General features: G+C 48.0%; 1 protein-coding gene across 1 annotated transcript in view; it reads right to left on the minus strand.

Annotated features, from left to right (window-relative positions):
* Positions 1-15426, minus strand: part of Gabbr2 (gamma-aminobutyric acid type B receptor subunit 2) — a 336688-nt gene that overhangs the window by 107262 nt on the left and 214000 nt on the right. The window contains exon 7 of the mRNA XM_070010539.1: positions 10763-10999. Within this exon, the coding sequence (XP_069866640.1) occupies positions 10763-10999 (237 nt within the window). The remainder of the gene's footprint in view (positions 1-10762; positions 11000-15426) is intronic.

Genomic DNA, 15426 nt, shown 5'->3' on the forward strand with positions numbered 1-15426 from the left:
AAGGTGTGGGCAGGGCTGATTCTGTCTGAGGGCTGGGAGGGAGGGAGGACCGCTCTATGGCTCTGACTTTTGGTGATTTGTTCCCATAGCTGGTGCTCCCTAGTGGATTGAAGCATCACCCCTCCCTCTGCCTTCATTCATTCTCCAAATATCCCCTCTTCATGAGGATTTCATCTTAACCTGGTCCCGTATAACCTCAACTTAACCAATTACATCTTCAATGATCTGGTTGCCAAATATAGTCACATTCTTACACTCTGTAGATTAGGACTTCAACACAGGAATTTTGGGGACACATCTTGGCCCATAGATGGGGTTACTGTAAGAATTAAATGAGATGGTACCATCTGGATCTTAGCATGGTGCCCAACATACAGTCAGTGCCCTAGCTGCCAGCCCTTCCTGACATCATAGCATCAGTTATTCCAATGATTGCTATCATGACCACCTTGTCCCCAGCACCTCTGGTCGCATCCTCTTTGTTCATTTCAAGGGCCCAGCAGTGTCACACCCAGTGCTTCTGTACAAGTACTCATAGGTGACTCACTCCCCCAAACTCTGGGGGTGTGTGCGTGTGTGCATGTTGGTCCTGGGGCTTGAACTTAGGGCTTGGACACTGTCTCTGAGCTTTTGTGCTTAAGGCTAGCACTCTACCACTTGAGACATAGCTCCACTTCCAACTTTTTGGTGGTTAATCAGATATTAGAGTCTCACAGACTTCCCTGCCTGCACAGGTTTCAAACAGCAGTACTTAGATCTCAGCCTCCTGGGTAGCTAGGACTATAGACATGAGCCACTGGTGCCCAGAAAAAAAAAAAAGAAAGAAACTAGCTTTTTTCCTCTTGCCTGGAAGAAGTCAAATTTGCAATCTGGGGAGGGCCAGGCATCAACTCCAGCAAATTGCTGACACACATTAATTTGATCTGTGACAGCAGAGGAGGAGGTTTTTCCATGCTGTGCATTGTCTGCAGTCAGTTGTGATCCTGCTGGAGTGAACGAGGAAGAGTAGGCCCAGCAACGCCCAGGAGCACAAGCTTATGAGCTGTCTGCATTTAGAATGAGAAGTACTGGGCTGTGGTTCCAAACCGAGCTTACCATTAATGCACTGGGGACCTCGACACAGCAGCTTTCACTCTCTGTGCTACGATTACCCAACTCATTCAGTCAACTAATCATTTCACAGACTAAGAGGCAGGACCTATTGAACCACCAGAGGCACAGGGATAACTATAGTGGCACTGTCCAGTGCAATGTGACAGAGAGACACACAAAAAGTCCAGGGCAGAGCAAGAACCATAATACCTTGCACCACTGACCTGGGGTAGTCATCCTGGCCCAGTGCGGGTCACCTGGTTGTTCTCTGATCATGTTCTTGAGAGGCTGACCCTTACCTTTTACCCCTCCTGTCCGGCCCTCCCCTATTTTACCGGAGGAGGTGGGAGTGCTGGGAATACTCATTGAAATGTTTGAATCCTTAGGAGCATGGGCTTGAGTCAGACAGAAGAGAAGCCTTAGATAAACTTTCCTTACTTCCTGAGGTTCCTGGGCAATCATTCATCTGGCTGAGTCGTTAGTACTGGGTATTGAACCCAGGGCTTCATACTTGCTAGGCAAAGACTCTACCACTTCAGCTATATCCCCAACTCTTATTTTGCTTTTTGTTTTTGATACAGGAGTCTTGCTAACTTTGCCCAAGCTGGGCTTGAGCTCAAGACTGTTGTGCTTCCACTTTTCTAGGGCTGGGAGGATGGGCGTATGCTATTGTGTCTGGCCTGGCTCATTTTCATTAATCTATGACACAATCATTAGTTATTTCAACCATTCATTCATTAAACCAATATTTATCAGGCACCTATTATGTCCTAGGTGTCTGGTCTTAAGCCTTGAAGATGGGATAGATAATAAAAGAGACAGTAAATAAACAAAAAATGTGGTTTTTCAGATGGAGTGACTATTTTGGAGAGAAATGAGGGGGTAGGGCAGTGAGCCAATGAGAAGCAGGAGTTGCAATATTAAATAGTGTGTCAGGAAAGGCCTTAATGAGAAGGTGACAGGAGGGCAGAGACAAGAAGTAGGGAGAGAAGAGGGAGCAGGCTGGTGCTGCTCATGGGCAGGTGCATTCTGGGGTAGATCTGAGCATCACATGTGTAAGGTTCCTGGAGGGCTGCCTGGGGTGTGGTAAGAGCTGGTTCACTGGCAGCTGTAGCTTCAGGTAAGCATTGTGCTGAGGAAGGAAGGTAGTATGGATTGTGAACCCCTTCTGAAAACAGGGCAGTCCTGAATTTGATTAGTACCACAGTGTTGATTTCCTGCCAGCAATTACTGCTCAAAAACTTCTTGCCAGTCTGAAGTCACAGAGGGCCCATTGACAACTTCCCTTTCCTCTCAGGCCTGGGGTTCAAGTCCCAGAAAGAGGCTGATGGGAAAGATGAGAGACTGGAGGAGGGAAAAAATGGGCTCATGGGCTCCTCTGCTGCCCCCAAACCAAGGTAAGAGCCTCACTGCTGCAACACACATGCACTCATACATAGACATAATCAAACACATGTGCGCACTCAGGAGATTGCATAACTCGGGTGCATTACTGACCTCATCACAGTAAGAATTTGGGAATCACTATTAGCATATCTGAGAACTCCAAGTCCAACAGGAATGTTGTCAGTTCTGATTAGTTATTGGCTTGAAAATGGCTCGTTAGCGTACAGCGCCCGGAAGGCACTGGTGTGGAAGAGTGTGATTGGATTTCTCAATCATGTGTGGATTCTGTCTCACCAAGGTGACTGGAGGTTAGCAGCAATCCCCGAGGTGTGAAGTGCTCAAAGTGGAGAAATGAGATACTGGTTCACTGGAGGGGAAATGTGTGTGTGTGGGGGGGGGAGGGCTCTCCTGAGCTGGTTACAACAGGCAGGGGGACAGGTGACATGTCAGACAGAGCCTGGGCACGCCTTACCTGGAGTGCAGAGGACCAGTTGTGCATGCAACACAAATACAATAATTAGGTGCTAGCACACATTTCCTCTTGAAAACACTTCCATCTCCCATAGAAACACCTGAGTGTGTCAGGGTGTTCCTCCTGCTCTACCCAGAACATGTTCAAGTGATTCATGGGCTAAGGACCTGCTGTCAGGAAAGAGGGAAAAGGAAGCCACTGCCCAGAAGTGGTTTCAGATGAATCTGGCTTCAGGGACCCTCTTCACAGGGTCCCCCCACCTCAGTCATTCCTGCCTCTGATGAGGTATTGGGGTGGAGCTCCTAGGAATCTTAGCTCACCTAAGGCCATGTTTAGGGAAGGCTGCAGGTATAAGCCAATAGAGCACACCTGTAGCATGTGGGGGATGGGCAAATCCTGCCAGCCGCCTAAAAGGGATCCCAGGAGATCTGGGTGGGGGGCCCACAGCACCTGGGGCAATTAGCATGTTGTTGAGTGGTGGAGTCAGGAGGCTGGAAGCTGAGTGGCATTGAGTTAGATAGGAGGCAGGTCTGTGATCAGATTCTTACCACTGCTCAGATAATTCATACCCTTGGAGTGAGGAGCCAGCAGGGTGAGGGCTCAACAGTGTGCTTGCTGATAGGCAGACTTCACATAGTTCTGCTTTGACATGGACAACTCCAGCCTTAATGCAAGTTAAGAGACTGGTTTATTATTGTGAGGATTAAATGAGATCAGATGTGTAAAACAGACAAGTGCCTAGTAAGCAGGTGTCCAGTGACTATTTACTACAACTTGGTTTTGACAATTGCCTGATTGAACCCACATGAATCCTGACCTTCGCAAAAGCACCATCCTAAAAGCAGTCCTCATATAATAATCGTGGGGATGATGATGCTGATACCGAGCGCTAAGCACTATTGCTATTTGGAAGTAGGATGTATTTCCTTTCTCTCTGCTGATGAGGAAACTGCAGTACAGAACAGCAAACAAGTCCACCAAAATCACAGAAATCTTAGGTTTCTTTCTGCTTGTCTTTTCAAATTGGCAATTCCTGTTGCAGCTTACTATGATGGCTGTGCCCTGAATGGTTTATTTTGTGCACCTCTGAGGTGGGCTGGTTAGCCAGGGAATGAAGGAAGAGAGACCAAATTGTCTGGTTGGTTCCTACATTACATGTGTGTATGGGGGCAATTCCACTGGGATTACCTAAGTCTGGGGTGTAGTGGGGACAAGTGGAGGTGTAGAGGAAGTTCTGGAAGGGTTTGCTGTTAGTCCTTGGTAATCACCAAGGAAGGCTCTTGAGGAGGGACCTCAGAATGGGAGAAGGTGATAAGCTTTGGGAGACCAGCCAGAGTTCACCTGGAGAAACCCTGTTTTTGAGGAGATCAACAGGCCTAGGCAGAGCTTTAGACAAGTTCTTGAGTGACCATCTTGAGCAGACAGAGCAGAAATGGGCAGATCACAATGGCGCACGTAGGGAATGGAGCCCCCAAAAATGATAAGTCCTGGAGTGGCTGAGTTCTCTCCACTTCTGATGGAGTTCTTAAGAGTTCTGTTTCCTGACTCACTCAAATTTGTCTTTTAAAAACACATCGCTGCGGAGCTGGGAAGGTGGCTCAGTGGTAGAGCGCTTGCCTTGCATGCCTGAGGCCCTGGGTTCAATTCCTCAGCACCACATAAGCAAAAAGAAAAAAAAAAGCCAGAAGTGGCACTGTGGCTCTAATGGTAGAGCACTAGCCTTGAGCTGAAGAGCTGAGGGACAGCGTCCAGGCCCAGAGTTCAGGCCCCACGACCGGACCCCCCAAAAAAAAACAACAACAAAAAAACACATCGCTGGGCTAATGGAAGGTGTCAAACACAAGACACAAAGGTGTGGTTGTGGGGAAGTTTGAGGTTTAGCTTCTTCTGCCTTGGAAAAAGAAAACTAGACTCCATGTGATCAGAGAAGAGGGAGAGAAAGAGCCCAGCTCCCAAAGGTGATGGCCAGCTACCTCTCTCCATTCAAGTGTGTGTAAAGTCCTCTGAATAAAAAAATAACCATGCAACTTCAGCATCACATCAGGCCCAGCCACAGAGGGAAGAGCACGAATGTCATTTTCCCCACTGGCTTTCTCTAGCTGTCCACATCCTTCCTTCCTTCTTTCCTCTCCTCCCCTCCCACTGCCTGGAACTGGCACTAGAGATTGAGTTCAGGGCCTCACACTTACCAAAGCCAGCACTCTGCTGCTTGACCCTTTCGGGTTTTTTTTTTTGTCAGTTGTAGGGCTTGAACCTGCATCCTGGGTGCTTTTCCTGAGATTTTTTTTTTCCCTCAAGGCTAGTGTTCCACCACTTTGAGCCACAACGCTACTTCTGGTTTTCTAGGGGTTAAATGGAGATAAGAGTCTCACCTACTTTCTTGCCTGGGATGACTATCAACCATGATCCTCAGATCTCAGCCTCCTGAGTAGTTAGGATTACAAGGGTGAGCCACTAGTGCCTGGCTGGTCTTTTGTTTTTGAAGACATAGTCTGGCTAATTTTGCCCGGGCTGGCTTCAACCAGGCTCTCCACCTATCTTACCTCCTGAGTAACTGGGATTACAGGTGTGTGTCACCATACCTAGGGAGGTTTTCTTTTAAGATAATGGGTGGTGTTTAAGTCTCAGTGGAGATAATTTTATACAATTATGTAAAAATGTTAAAGGATGCTCTAGCCAGGCCTGGATTCCTCTCTGCCAGCAAAAAAGCAAACATATCAGCGTCCTCTGCAAGTACACCTGTTGGCCTCTGAGCAGGAGACAAAAGCCACAGAGGAGAGGCTTTAGCTAGGTGGCCCTACCCGACAGATGTTGCACTGAGAGGTTCCAGCAGCTGGATGAGAAGCAGGCAGAAGATGAAAGAAGCTTCTGTTGTTTAGACAAACTTATGGGCCACCCCCTTTCCAAGTTGTGAATGGTTCATATTGAGTCCACCCACAGGGAGTGAGGGGCAATCGCCAGAAACAGCTTAGCCAGAATGAAGCCCTCACCTCAAATGCTAGTCACCAGGAATGTCTCTCCATGTCCCTATGGCCATAGCTCTGGTGCGCACATATCTGGAAAACCATTCTATGAGGTGCATTAGTAAGAGGGTGAAGTGTGATCTTATTAATTTAGCCTGTTGTGGGGCACCACAAACAAAACAGGATGACTTTGGACGCAGAAGGCCAAAAAGCCTACTGTGGGTACCGCCCTGGTAGCTTAGTCTGATATACCCTGAGCATTTGTCTACCATTTGTGACTAAGGGCAATACCTTTGTTTTTAGAGCCTGGAACTGGGAAAGAATGAAATCATCCCACCTGGAAAAAAATATATATATACGAGACATTGGTTTTCATCTGAGTGCTTAGCAAAATGTCTCCAGAAATGTTTTGAAGGGTTGTGATCTCCAATTCGCAGAGCATGTTAGGCCCTGCAATGTACAGAGGGGTTGAAAGCCAGAAGTCTGCAGTCTCAGCCCAGCACATGGCACAGAGTACAGACCACAGGGTGGCACCTGCCAACCATGCATACTTTAACTTTGCTGAGATTCAGCAAAGTGAAGGACAGTCTCTTGGGTGCTTTTCCCTAAATAAACCATTGTTTCTTCCTCCCCTCCCCCCGACAGAGCTTGCATACTGCCCACCAATTCTTCATCCATCTACTTGTCTATTATCCCTGGTGGAAGGTGAGAGAGAGAGAGAGAGAGAGAGAGAGAGAGAGAGAGAGAGAGAGAGAGAGAGAGAGAGAGAGAGAGAGAGTGTGTGTGTGTGTTCCAAAATAATTCTCCAGGTTGTTACCTGAGAATCATGCAGATGGCTTGCTGGAAGGCCAGTGAACGAGAAGTTCTGGAGTGATGTCAGTGAATGAATTTTCAGAAACCTTCCCAGGAGTTCTCAGTATCCAGACTCTCAGAAATCATGGCCCTGAGTGAGCTGAGCCTGGGTCCCAGCTCCTTATCACTTTCACCAAATGGGTCCTGGGAGTGCACCGAGCCTTTGGGACCTCAGTAGCCACTTCTCGGCTGAATCTCCTGGCCGGAGATTGGCAGAGGGGGTTCTTGGTGCAGAAGCTTTCTGGAATTTCCAGGGCTGAATGGGACCCTAGGGCTGAATGTGCCGGCCAAGCATTCAGGGGTCAAGTAGATGGGCCACCCAGGCCTTCCCACCCAGGGCAGCTCCAAAGAACTTAAAGCAGAGGCGGACCTCCAACTTGGGGTGCATGGAAGAAAGACATTTCTTCATCAACATGCCAACCAGGAGGCAGGCCTAGCTCCCAGCAGAGAGCACTGAATCAATTGGAATTGAATCACGGATATAATTAATTTAATGTGTTTAAATGATTTTCCGTATAGTAAATGTGCTGAATGAGGGTGACCCAGAATGCAGTGTCTGCCTGAGGAGAAAAATGGAGACCATGTGTGCCTGATAATGAAAACCTTCAGAAAAAAAGGAAAATGTTTCCATTTATTTCTCCTTCTCTCTCTCTTATTGATGGCTAGATTTGGACTTCTGTGGTTTCCTTGGACCACAGGGGCACTTTTATCAGATGTCACACGTGTGTGTGTGTGTGTGTGTGTGTGTGTGTGTGAGAGAGAGAGAGAGAGAGAGAGAGAGAGAGAGAGAGAGAGAGAGAGAGAGAGAGAGAGAGAGAGGAGGAAGAAAAACAAGACTAAGAAACTTCAAAACCTTTCTCAATAAAAGGCAGGCCTGAAGAGAAGGACATGGCATGGAGATGGGAGAGGCATGCCCAGTCTGGCTCCTAACATCAGGGTTCTGATGAGACAAAGTGTCTCATCTAGTGACTTCAAGTCACCTCCCTTGTCTGGACCTCACAAAGGCTTTGAAGCTGGGGATCTTCAAGCCTGCTCTTCACTGAATCACAAAACAGGAGCAGGTGTCAAGGAATTTCCCATTCAAAACCAGTTATCTCCCAAGCCTTGGAGAGCATTTTAGATAGTCCTGCTTATCAAGTATTTGGCTTGGTTGGAAGGGAGAGCTTACAAATGGTTATGAACCATCTCCTGGGAAGCAGCACCATGTAACTAGACAAAATGTTGCATCTGGGGCTTTAGAGGCGTACAAAGACTTCCTCGATTCTATATACATTCACTGTTCATCCACCTCAGCTTCGGATTCCAAATCAGATGCAGAGCACAAAATAAGTGTGCCATGTTTAAAACAGCCCAACACCATCATGGCTCCACCCTGAGTCCCAGCCTGTGAAAAAGTGCAGGGAGGAGGGAAGGAAGAACCTGGGACATAGTGCCGGGTCCTGTGCCCCGTCTTCATAGCCAGACAGCAGTGAGAGGGGCTGCAGAGAGGGGCAGAACAGCGAAGGCTCTGGGCTCCTCTGCTCATGGAGCGGTTCCTCTTTTACCCGGCTTATATACTAGGCTCCCTGTGGGATTTTATAACAAGAGGTTCTGAGGATAAAAGCCTTTTTTTTTTTAAACTATAGCCTGAGAAAGCTGTTAAAAGTTTCCGCCCTGAATCTAGGCTGTGCTATAAAGATGCACTGGGTCAACAACTATACAAAGTTTTTGCTTCTGAGAGGTGGGAAGGGAGTCCTGGGGTGCTCAGATCCCTCTAACCAGGGATTTGGGAAAAATCCTGTGTGTGTGTGTGTGTGTGTGTGTGTGTGTGTGTGTGTATATGTCTGTGTGTGTGTGTGTGTGTGTGTGTGTCTGTGTGTGTGTCTGTGTGAGTGTGTGTGTGTCTGTGTGTGTGTCTGTGTGTGTGTGTGTGTGTCTGTGTGTGTGTCTGTGTGTGTGTGTCTGTGCGCGCGCGCTGGCACTGGAGCTTAGAATTCAGACCCTCACACTCTCATTTGGCTTTTACCAAAGCCTAGTGCTCCACCAGTTGAGCCACAGCTCTACGTCTAGCCTTTTGCTTGCTAATTGTAGATAAGAGACAGATTTTCCTGCCTGCGCTGGCCTCCTGAGTAGCTAGGATTACAGACATGAGACAACAGTGCCTGGATAAGAGAAATTTCCTCCCTCCCTCCCTCCCTTCCTCAAATCTCAAAGCCTCTCTGTCACCTACAGAAATGGTTTTCAAATTCTGCTGTGCATTACAATCACCTAGAAGGTCTGTGAAGGACCTAGGTTTCTGAGTCCCACCCCAGAAGCCGAGAGAATGTGAGCCTGAAACTCTACATTTTTATCAAGTTCCCAGGTGCTGCTGCCATGCTTCGAGAACAGTTGGCCTATAAGATCAAGGTCAGTATCCCAAGACTGTCCCACCAAAGTGGTCCAACGCCTACCAGCCTTATCATTCACATTCCCAGAGCATTGGCCCAGGCAATTATCCTCTCGCCTGCCCCACATACACCATGCCCCATCTGGTACAAAGCTAGACCTTCCCTCTACCATCTTGCTCCTTCCCATTGCTCAAGGTACAGCTCACATGCCCCTTCTTCCAAGAAGCCTTCCAAGACTTCACCGGAGATCACAGAAATCCCTCCTGCTTGGGCTTTCTGACTCCTGCTAGATACTTTTAAGGTCTCAGTCCAGATCTCACTCTGATTTTGGCCCCAAGACAGGAAGCCCTTCTTATATCTGGGCATCTATATAACTCTGTACAGGCTCTGCACCTGCTTAGTCCCTGCCCACCATAACAGCAGCAAGTCTCTGTACAAGCATCCAGGCATTAAAAAAAACACACCAATCAGCTCCTCTTATCTACTCCTTGAAACAGTCCACGATGGATCCATTCTCTAAACAGCTCTGAGTTAGAACAGATGGCAGCACTTTTGCCCATCCAACCCATGCAGACAGATTTCCTCTATGTGCTGCAAAACCTCACCAGGAAACATAAATGAAGACCACTCCCATCCTCAGCGAGAAGTCATGGGAGGTGCAGCAGTGACTGCAGACCGAGGTCCCCATCCCAGCTCTGCCTCTGCTTAGCTATGGTACTCAGCACTTGAGCTCCAGCCTCTTCCTCCTTAAGGGAGATAACAATAGCATCTTCTTTCCATGGGTGGCAAAAGGGCAAGGACCCATTATGAACAGTGCTTGAGTTTCCTGGGTGCTTAGCATTGGGCATACATTATTGATCTATATAAAGTGCTTAGCGTAGTAGTACTCAAGAACCATTAGCTATGCTAATGTTCCTAACTTCCGTGCAAGACATAGTTGTTTTTATTCTTGTTCCCTTCTTATGTTGGTCTTGAGGTTTAAACTCAGGGCCTAGGTACTGTCATTTAGTTTTTTCCCTCAAGGCTAGTACTCTACTGCTTGAGCCACGTCTCCATTTCTGGCGTTAATTGGAGATAAAAGTCTCACAGACTTTCTTGCCCAGGCAGGCTTTGAACTGTGATCCTCAGATCTCCTGAGTAGCTAGGATTATAAGTGTGAACCACTGGCGCCTGGCTAAGACATGTATTATTATCTCCACTTCCCGATGAGAAAATTGAGGCTCAGAGCAATGAGCTTGCACAATAAAATATTAGCCACTTGAACCGTGCAATGGCTGATCTTTATAGCTCCCTTAGGATGCAGTCTTATCCTTATTTTCATGTGAATGAAAACTGTGTAGTTCAAAGAAGGTAACTTGTGAGTGAAGGCTCAGGATTTGAGCCTGATCTTGCACCCCAGGGGAAAGTGCGCCTGCCAGGGTATAGACTACTCTCTATACCCTTCTTATCTGTGACTGCTGGGGAAGCGTTTTCCCCTCCCATCACCGGCCCTGCAACCCCATGACACCCCCTCCCCAAATTTCAATGATCTCAGAGAACAGGTTGCCCACCAAGTATATAACACCCCCTCTTCTTGCCCTGCACGGTACCAAAGGGCACTAAGGAGAACAGAGCCCAAGGGGTGGACTCACCGTGACCCCGAAGAAGTTGGTCTCGTTCATGGCGTTGAGGATGATCTGGCCCAGCTTGTGGTCTGTGTAGTTGAAGTCCTGGATGCGCTGGTGGCGGCTGCTGGCATGCAGCGTCTCCATAGCCCTCTGCAGGGTCTTGGCGATGACCCAGATGCCGTCGTAGGCGTACCCATGGAACTTGCTGGGCCCCACGCCAGAGCGCTTGTTGTTGTATTCCCTCTCGTACTGCTGTGGAGTCTGCAAAAGCAAGTGGTGGGGGTGGGCACCAAGTTACATCAGGGGCATTGGGCACATGGGCTCTTCAGTGTCCGCTGTGTGCCCTCATGATGCTGAGCCCTGGATCCTCCTCCTCTCCCTTCTCCCTTCACTCCCTCCACTCCCTCTTTTCCTTCCTCCTTCCCTCCCTCCCTTTTCTTCCTTCCTTCCTTCCTCCCTCCCTCCTTCCTTCCTTCCTTCCTTCCTTCCTTGCTTGCTTCCTTCCTCCTTGCCATCCTTCCTTTTCCTTCCTTCCTTCCTTCCTTCCTCCCTCCTTCCCTCCCTCCCTTTCCCCCTCTTTCCTCCTCTCTTGCTTGCTTGCTTGTTTTGTGCTGTTCCTGGGGCTTCAACTCAGTGCCTGGATGCTGTCTCTGAGCTTTTTTTTTTTTTGCTCAAGGCTAGCACCCTACCACTTCAGCCACAGCTCTACTTCCAGCTTTTTGGTGGATAACCAGAGATAAGAATGTCACAAACTCTCCTGTCTGGGCTGACTTTCAAACTGTGATCCTCAGATCTCAGCCTACTGAGTAGCTGACTGGTGTGAGCCACCAGTGCTGGGCCCTTTCCTCTTAATGCTGCAACAACTCAGAAGGTAGGTGTCAGGGCTATTCCCATGTTACAGATGAAAAGACTGACTCAGAGGTTCCCTGGACTAGGGCACAGAACTAGTGAGCATGGGGCTGAGACAGAACCGTCTATGGTACATTACTCAGCAAAGGCAGTAATGCACCTTGTCTAGGCTTCCCCGCTCCTCGTATTTGCAGGGCCAAAGGCTATAGCACTCATGGAGGCTCACACACCTTATGTCTAAACATTTAAGCTATACCCAGGTCATCAAGTATTCAGTACCAAGGATCTGAAAGACCCAGTTTGAATTCAGAACTGTGGGGCTACTCAGCATTTCAGGCCAGACATTGCCTACTGGGAGCCTGGCCTTCTCTAATCCTCTTCCCTTCCCACCCCCCAACAGCTCCAGCCTCTAACCTCAATGGTCTGTGGACCCCCCAGAGGCAGGGATTGCCCTCAAGAACTGGAGTTGACCCAGGCAAAAGATCCACCCCTATGCATAGGGAGAGAACCCAGGGAATAGTCTAGAAGGCTCCAAGCATGCTGTCCACCTGTGGGGCATAGGCCAGGTTCTCTTAGAACATGAACTCTAAGTGTTTGTCCCAGCTGCCCAAATGTATAGGCCTCCTATATCTCCTCCTCTTTTCTTTCACAACACAATTGGGTCTGGGCATAGCTCAATATTTAAAAATGTTTGTTTGTTTTTTGCTAGTCGTGGGGCTTGAACTCTGTTTCCTGGACATTGTCCCTCAGCTCTTCAGCTCAAGGCGAGCACACTACCACTTGAGCCACAGCCCTACTTCTGGTTTTCTGGTAATTTATTGGAGATAAGAGTCTCAAGGACTTTCCTGCCCAGGCTGGCTTTGAACCATGATCCTCAGATCTCAGCCTGCTGAGTAGCTAGGATTACAGGCGTGAGCCACCAATGCCTAGCAAATAATGTTTTTCTTTTACTGAGCTGAATTTCACAAAAGATTTCATAGGTGACATTCACATTTTGATTGTGGCCATGAAGTACTGAAACTGCCTTTTTGATGCCACCTGGGGATCCACAGCTCTCTGCCCCTCTGGGCCTTTTCTCAAATCACTCTGACCTCCTTGGCCAGCAAAGTCATCAGAGACCACCGCTTCATCTCTGGAAAAGCCCTCCTTGGGGGCAAATCACACAGAGAAATCACTGATTCCATCCTTGTCTGTGTATACTGGGAAAGGCCCTTAGAATTGGTTAGCCAGGCCTCCTGGGTATACAGCCTGAGCGCAGGGAGGTCCAGAGACTTACACAAAGCCACAGAGCTTATGTGTGCATGCATGGTTAGATGACCCCCCATCCCACCTCATCTGAATCTTCCTTCTTTGATGCTGAGGTCATCACTGTACTTGGGAAGCCAATGCAAGTTGTTTTTGACATCTAGTAGTCAGGGAAGGGAGTTGATGTGTCATCAAAAGCAAGGCCTTCTGAAGAGCTAAGGGACAGCGCCCAGGCCCAGAGTTCAAGCCCACAACCGACAAAAAAAAAAAAAAAAGCAAGGCCTTTAAGCTGGCTGCCAGAGGCTCACACCTATAATCCTAGCTACTTAGGAGACTGAGGCCTGAGGATCACAGTTCAAAGCCAGCTTGGGCAGAAAAGTCCCCATGAAACTCATCACCAATTGACCACTGAAAGTGAAGCTGTGGCTGAAAGTGGTAGAGCACTAGCCTTGAGCAAAGGAGCTCAGGGACAGAGCCACAGTGCTCGGGCCCTGAGTTCAAGACCATACAACCAGAATAAAAAGCAAGGGTTTTGGATGGGTGGGGCCTACCATGACAAGAAGCAGGCACTCTTGTGGGGTCAGCCACACAGGTGGTACATCTTCCTGTCCAGACATGAGCCTGTCCCAGCCGCAGGGCTTCCTACTTGCTAGGCGGGCATGCAACCATGTAACCATGTGAGCCACACACCCAGCTCTTTTGTGCTTCATTTATGTTTTAGATAAGGTCTTCCAATCCTCTCCCCCCTCCCCCACCCGGACCCCTGGCCCAGCCCAGCCTAGAATTCAAGCCTCCCACATAGCTGGGACTACAGGTGAGTCCCAGCATACCTGATTTATTTGTTGAGATGGGAATCTAACAGTGTGCCTGGACTGTCCTCAAACCATGATCCTCCTGATCTCTACCTCCCGTTTCTGGGATTAATGTGTGAGTCACTGCACCTGGCATTGTTCTTTCTCCTCTCAGGTCCTATTTGGGAAGCTCAGGCTTTCTCTCAGCTCACAGTTTCCCTTGGAAGCGCAGCGTCTCCAGCCATCACGGCTGTGTCTCTCATGGAAAACACACAGCAGTGTGTCCCTGGGGTTCCTCTAGAAGCCAGCCTGCTTCTCTGCCAGCACAGCTAGTCTATCTGAGCCACCCAGTTAGTCACACACTGCTGCCCACCATAAAGGCTCAGTGTTTGTCCAGGAAGGCAGGCTTTGAAGTGTTGTCATCATTTGTGGCCATTTCCAGTCCTCCTGGGATCATACAGGGGTCCAGAATGAGGTGTGCTGTCTTCCTTAAACCTCTTGGTCCTTCATTCCATCAAGTTTGCTTGCACCCCAGGGCTTTTGCTCTGGATGTATGCTATATCCAGAAACTTCTCCAGCTCTGTGTCTCCTGAAGCTGAACCCCAGCTCTCTCTCTTCTGTCTTTACTTAGGATTGTGTGTCCATCCACCCCTCCCTCACACCCCACTAGTGTTAAGCTCCATATATGTTCTAATTGCTGACCTGTCTTGTCTTCAAACCAGACATACCTGCTCAGCCCCCCCCCCTCCATTTTATTGGTTGGTTGTGGGGCTTGAACTCTAGGCCTAGGTGCTGTTCCTGTCTTCAGCTCAAGGTGAGCACTCTACCACTTAAGCCCCAGTGCCACTTCTGGTTTTCTGGTGGTTTATTGGAGATAAGAGTCTCACAGACTTTCCTGCCTGGGCTGGCTTTGAACTGTGAGCCTCAAATCTCAGCCTCCTGAGTAGCGAGGATTATAGGCATGACCACCAGCACCTGACTGCTCAGGCCCTTTGTACACCTCTATTTTTCCATCCCTAAAATTCAGGAAAATACCTGTTCATATACTACAGGGCCAAAGAATTCACTCCAGATAGAAATAAAGGTACAATTCCACTGTGAATGAAAGTACTCCCTGCCCTGTGTCTTTGGCAATAGGAATTTTCATTTTAAAAATCATTGTCAGTTTGCTAAAATAAAAAAAGAAGAAAAATATTCTCTTATTTTCAACTTTCCTATCTCTGAGTGATAGAGTGAGAGTGAGCTAATTTCACATACTGACCAATAGTTCTTTATTTTTTGGGTAGTTTCTTCTTCTCATCACATTGCTATGGTGATAGTTATATCTTTTAAAGGTTTGTTCTGGTGACTTATTATTTTCCATCTTTTATTACTTGGCTGTGTTTTCTTTGGTTTCAAATGTGATTTCTGGTTGTGAATTTAGATGTTTCTTAAGTATTTAAAAGTTACTTTGGAGTACATCTCTCTGATTCATCTCTCTAAGTATAGAATGATGAGGCCTTTTGATTTCTTCTGTCCTACTAGATTGCTCGTAGGAGCAGTCTCCTAGGTAAACGAAGGCATCCAAGGGTGATGGTATATGTGTTAGTCAGATTCCTATCACTATAACCAGATGCCTGAGACAACCAACTTACAAAGAAGAAAGGGTGTTTTGGGCTCACATTTTTGAGGTTCAGTCCAGGTTTAGTTGGCCTCATTGTTTTGGCCATGGTGAGGCAGAGCAACATGGCAGGGAACATGTGGAGAAAACCCACTCATATCACCAGAAAAGGAGCAAAGAGAAAGAAGCAGCCAGGGGTCCTA

The sequence above is a fragment of the Dipodomys merriami genome, unplaced genomic scaffold (genome assembly GCF_024711535.1).
Source record: "Dipodomys merriami isolate MVZ:Mamm:240054 unplaced genomic scaffold, mDipMer1.0.p SCAF_11, whole genome shotgun sequence".
Classification (NCBI taxonomy): Eukaryota; Metazoa; Chordata; class Mammalia; order Rodentia; family Heteromyidae; genus Dipodomys; species Dipodomys merriami.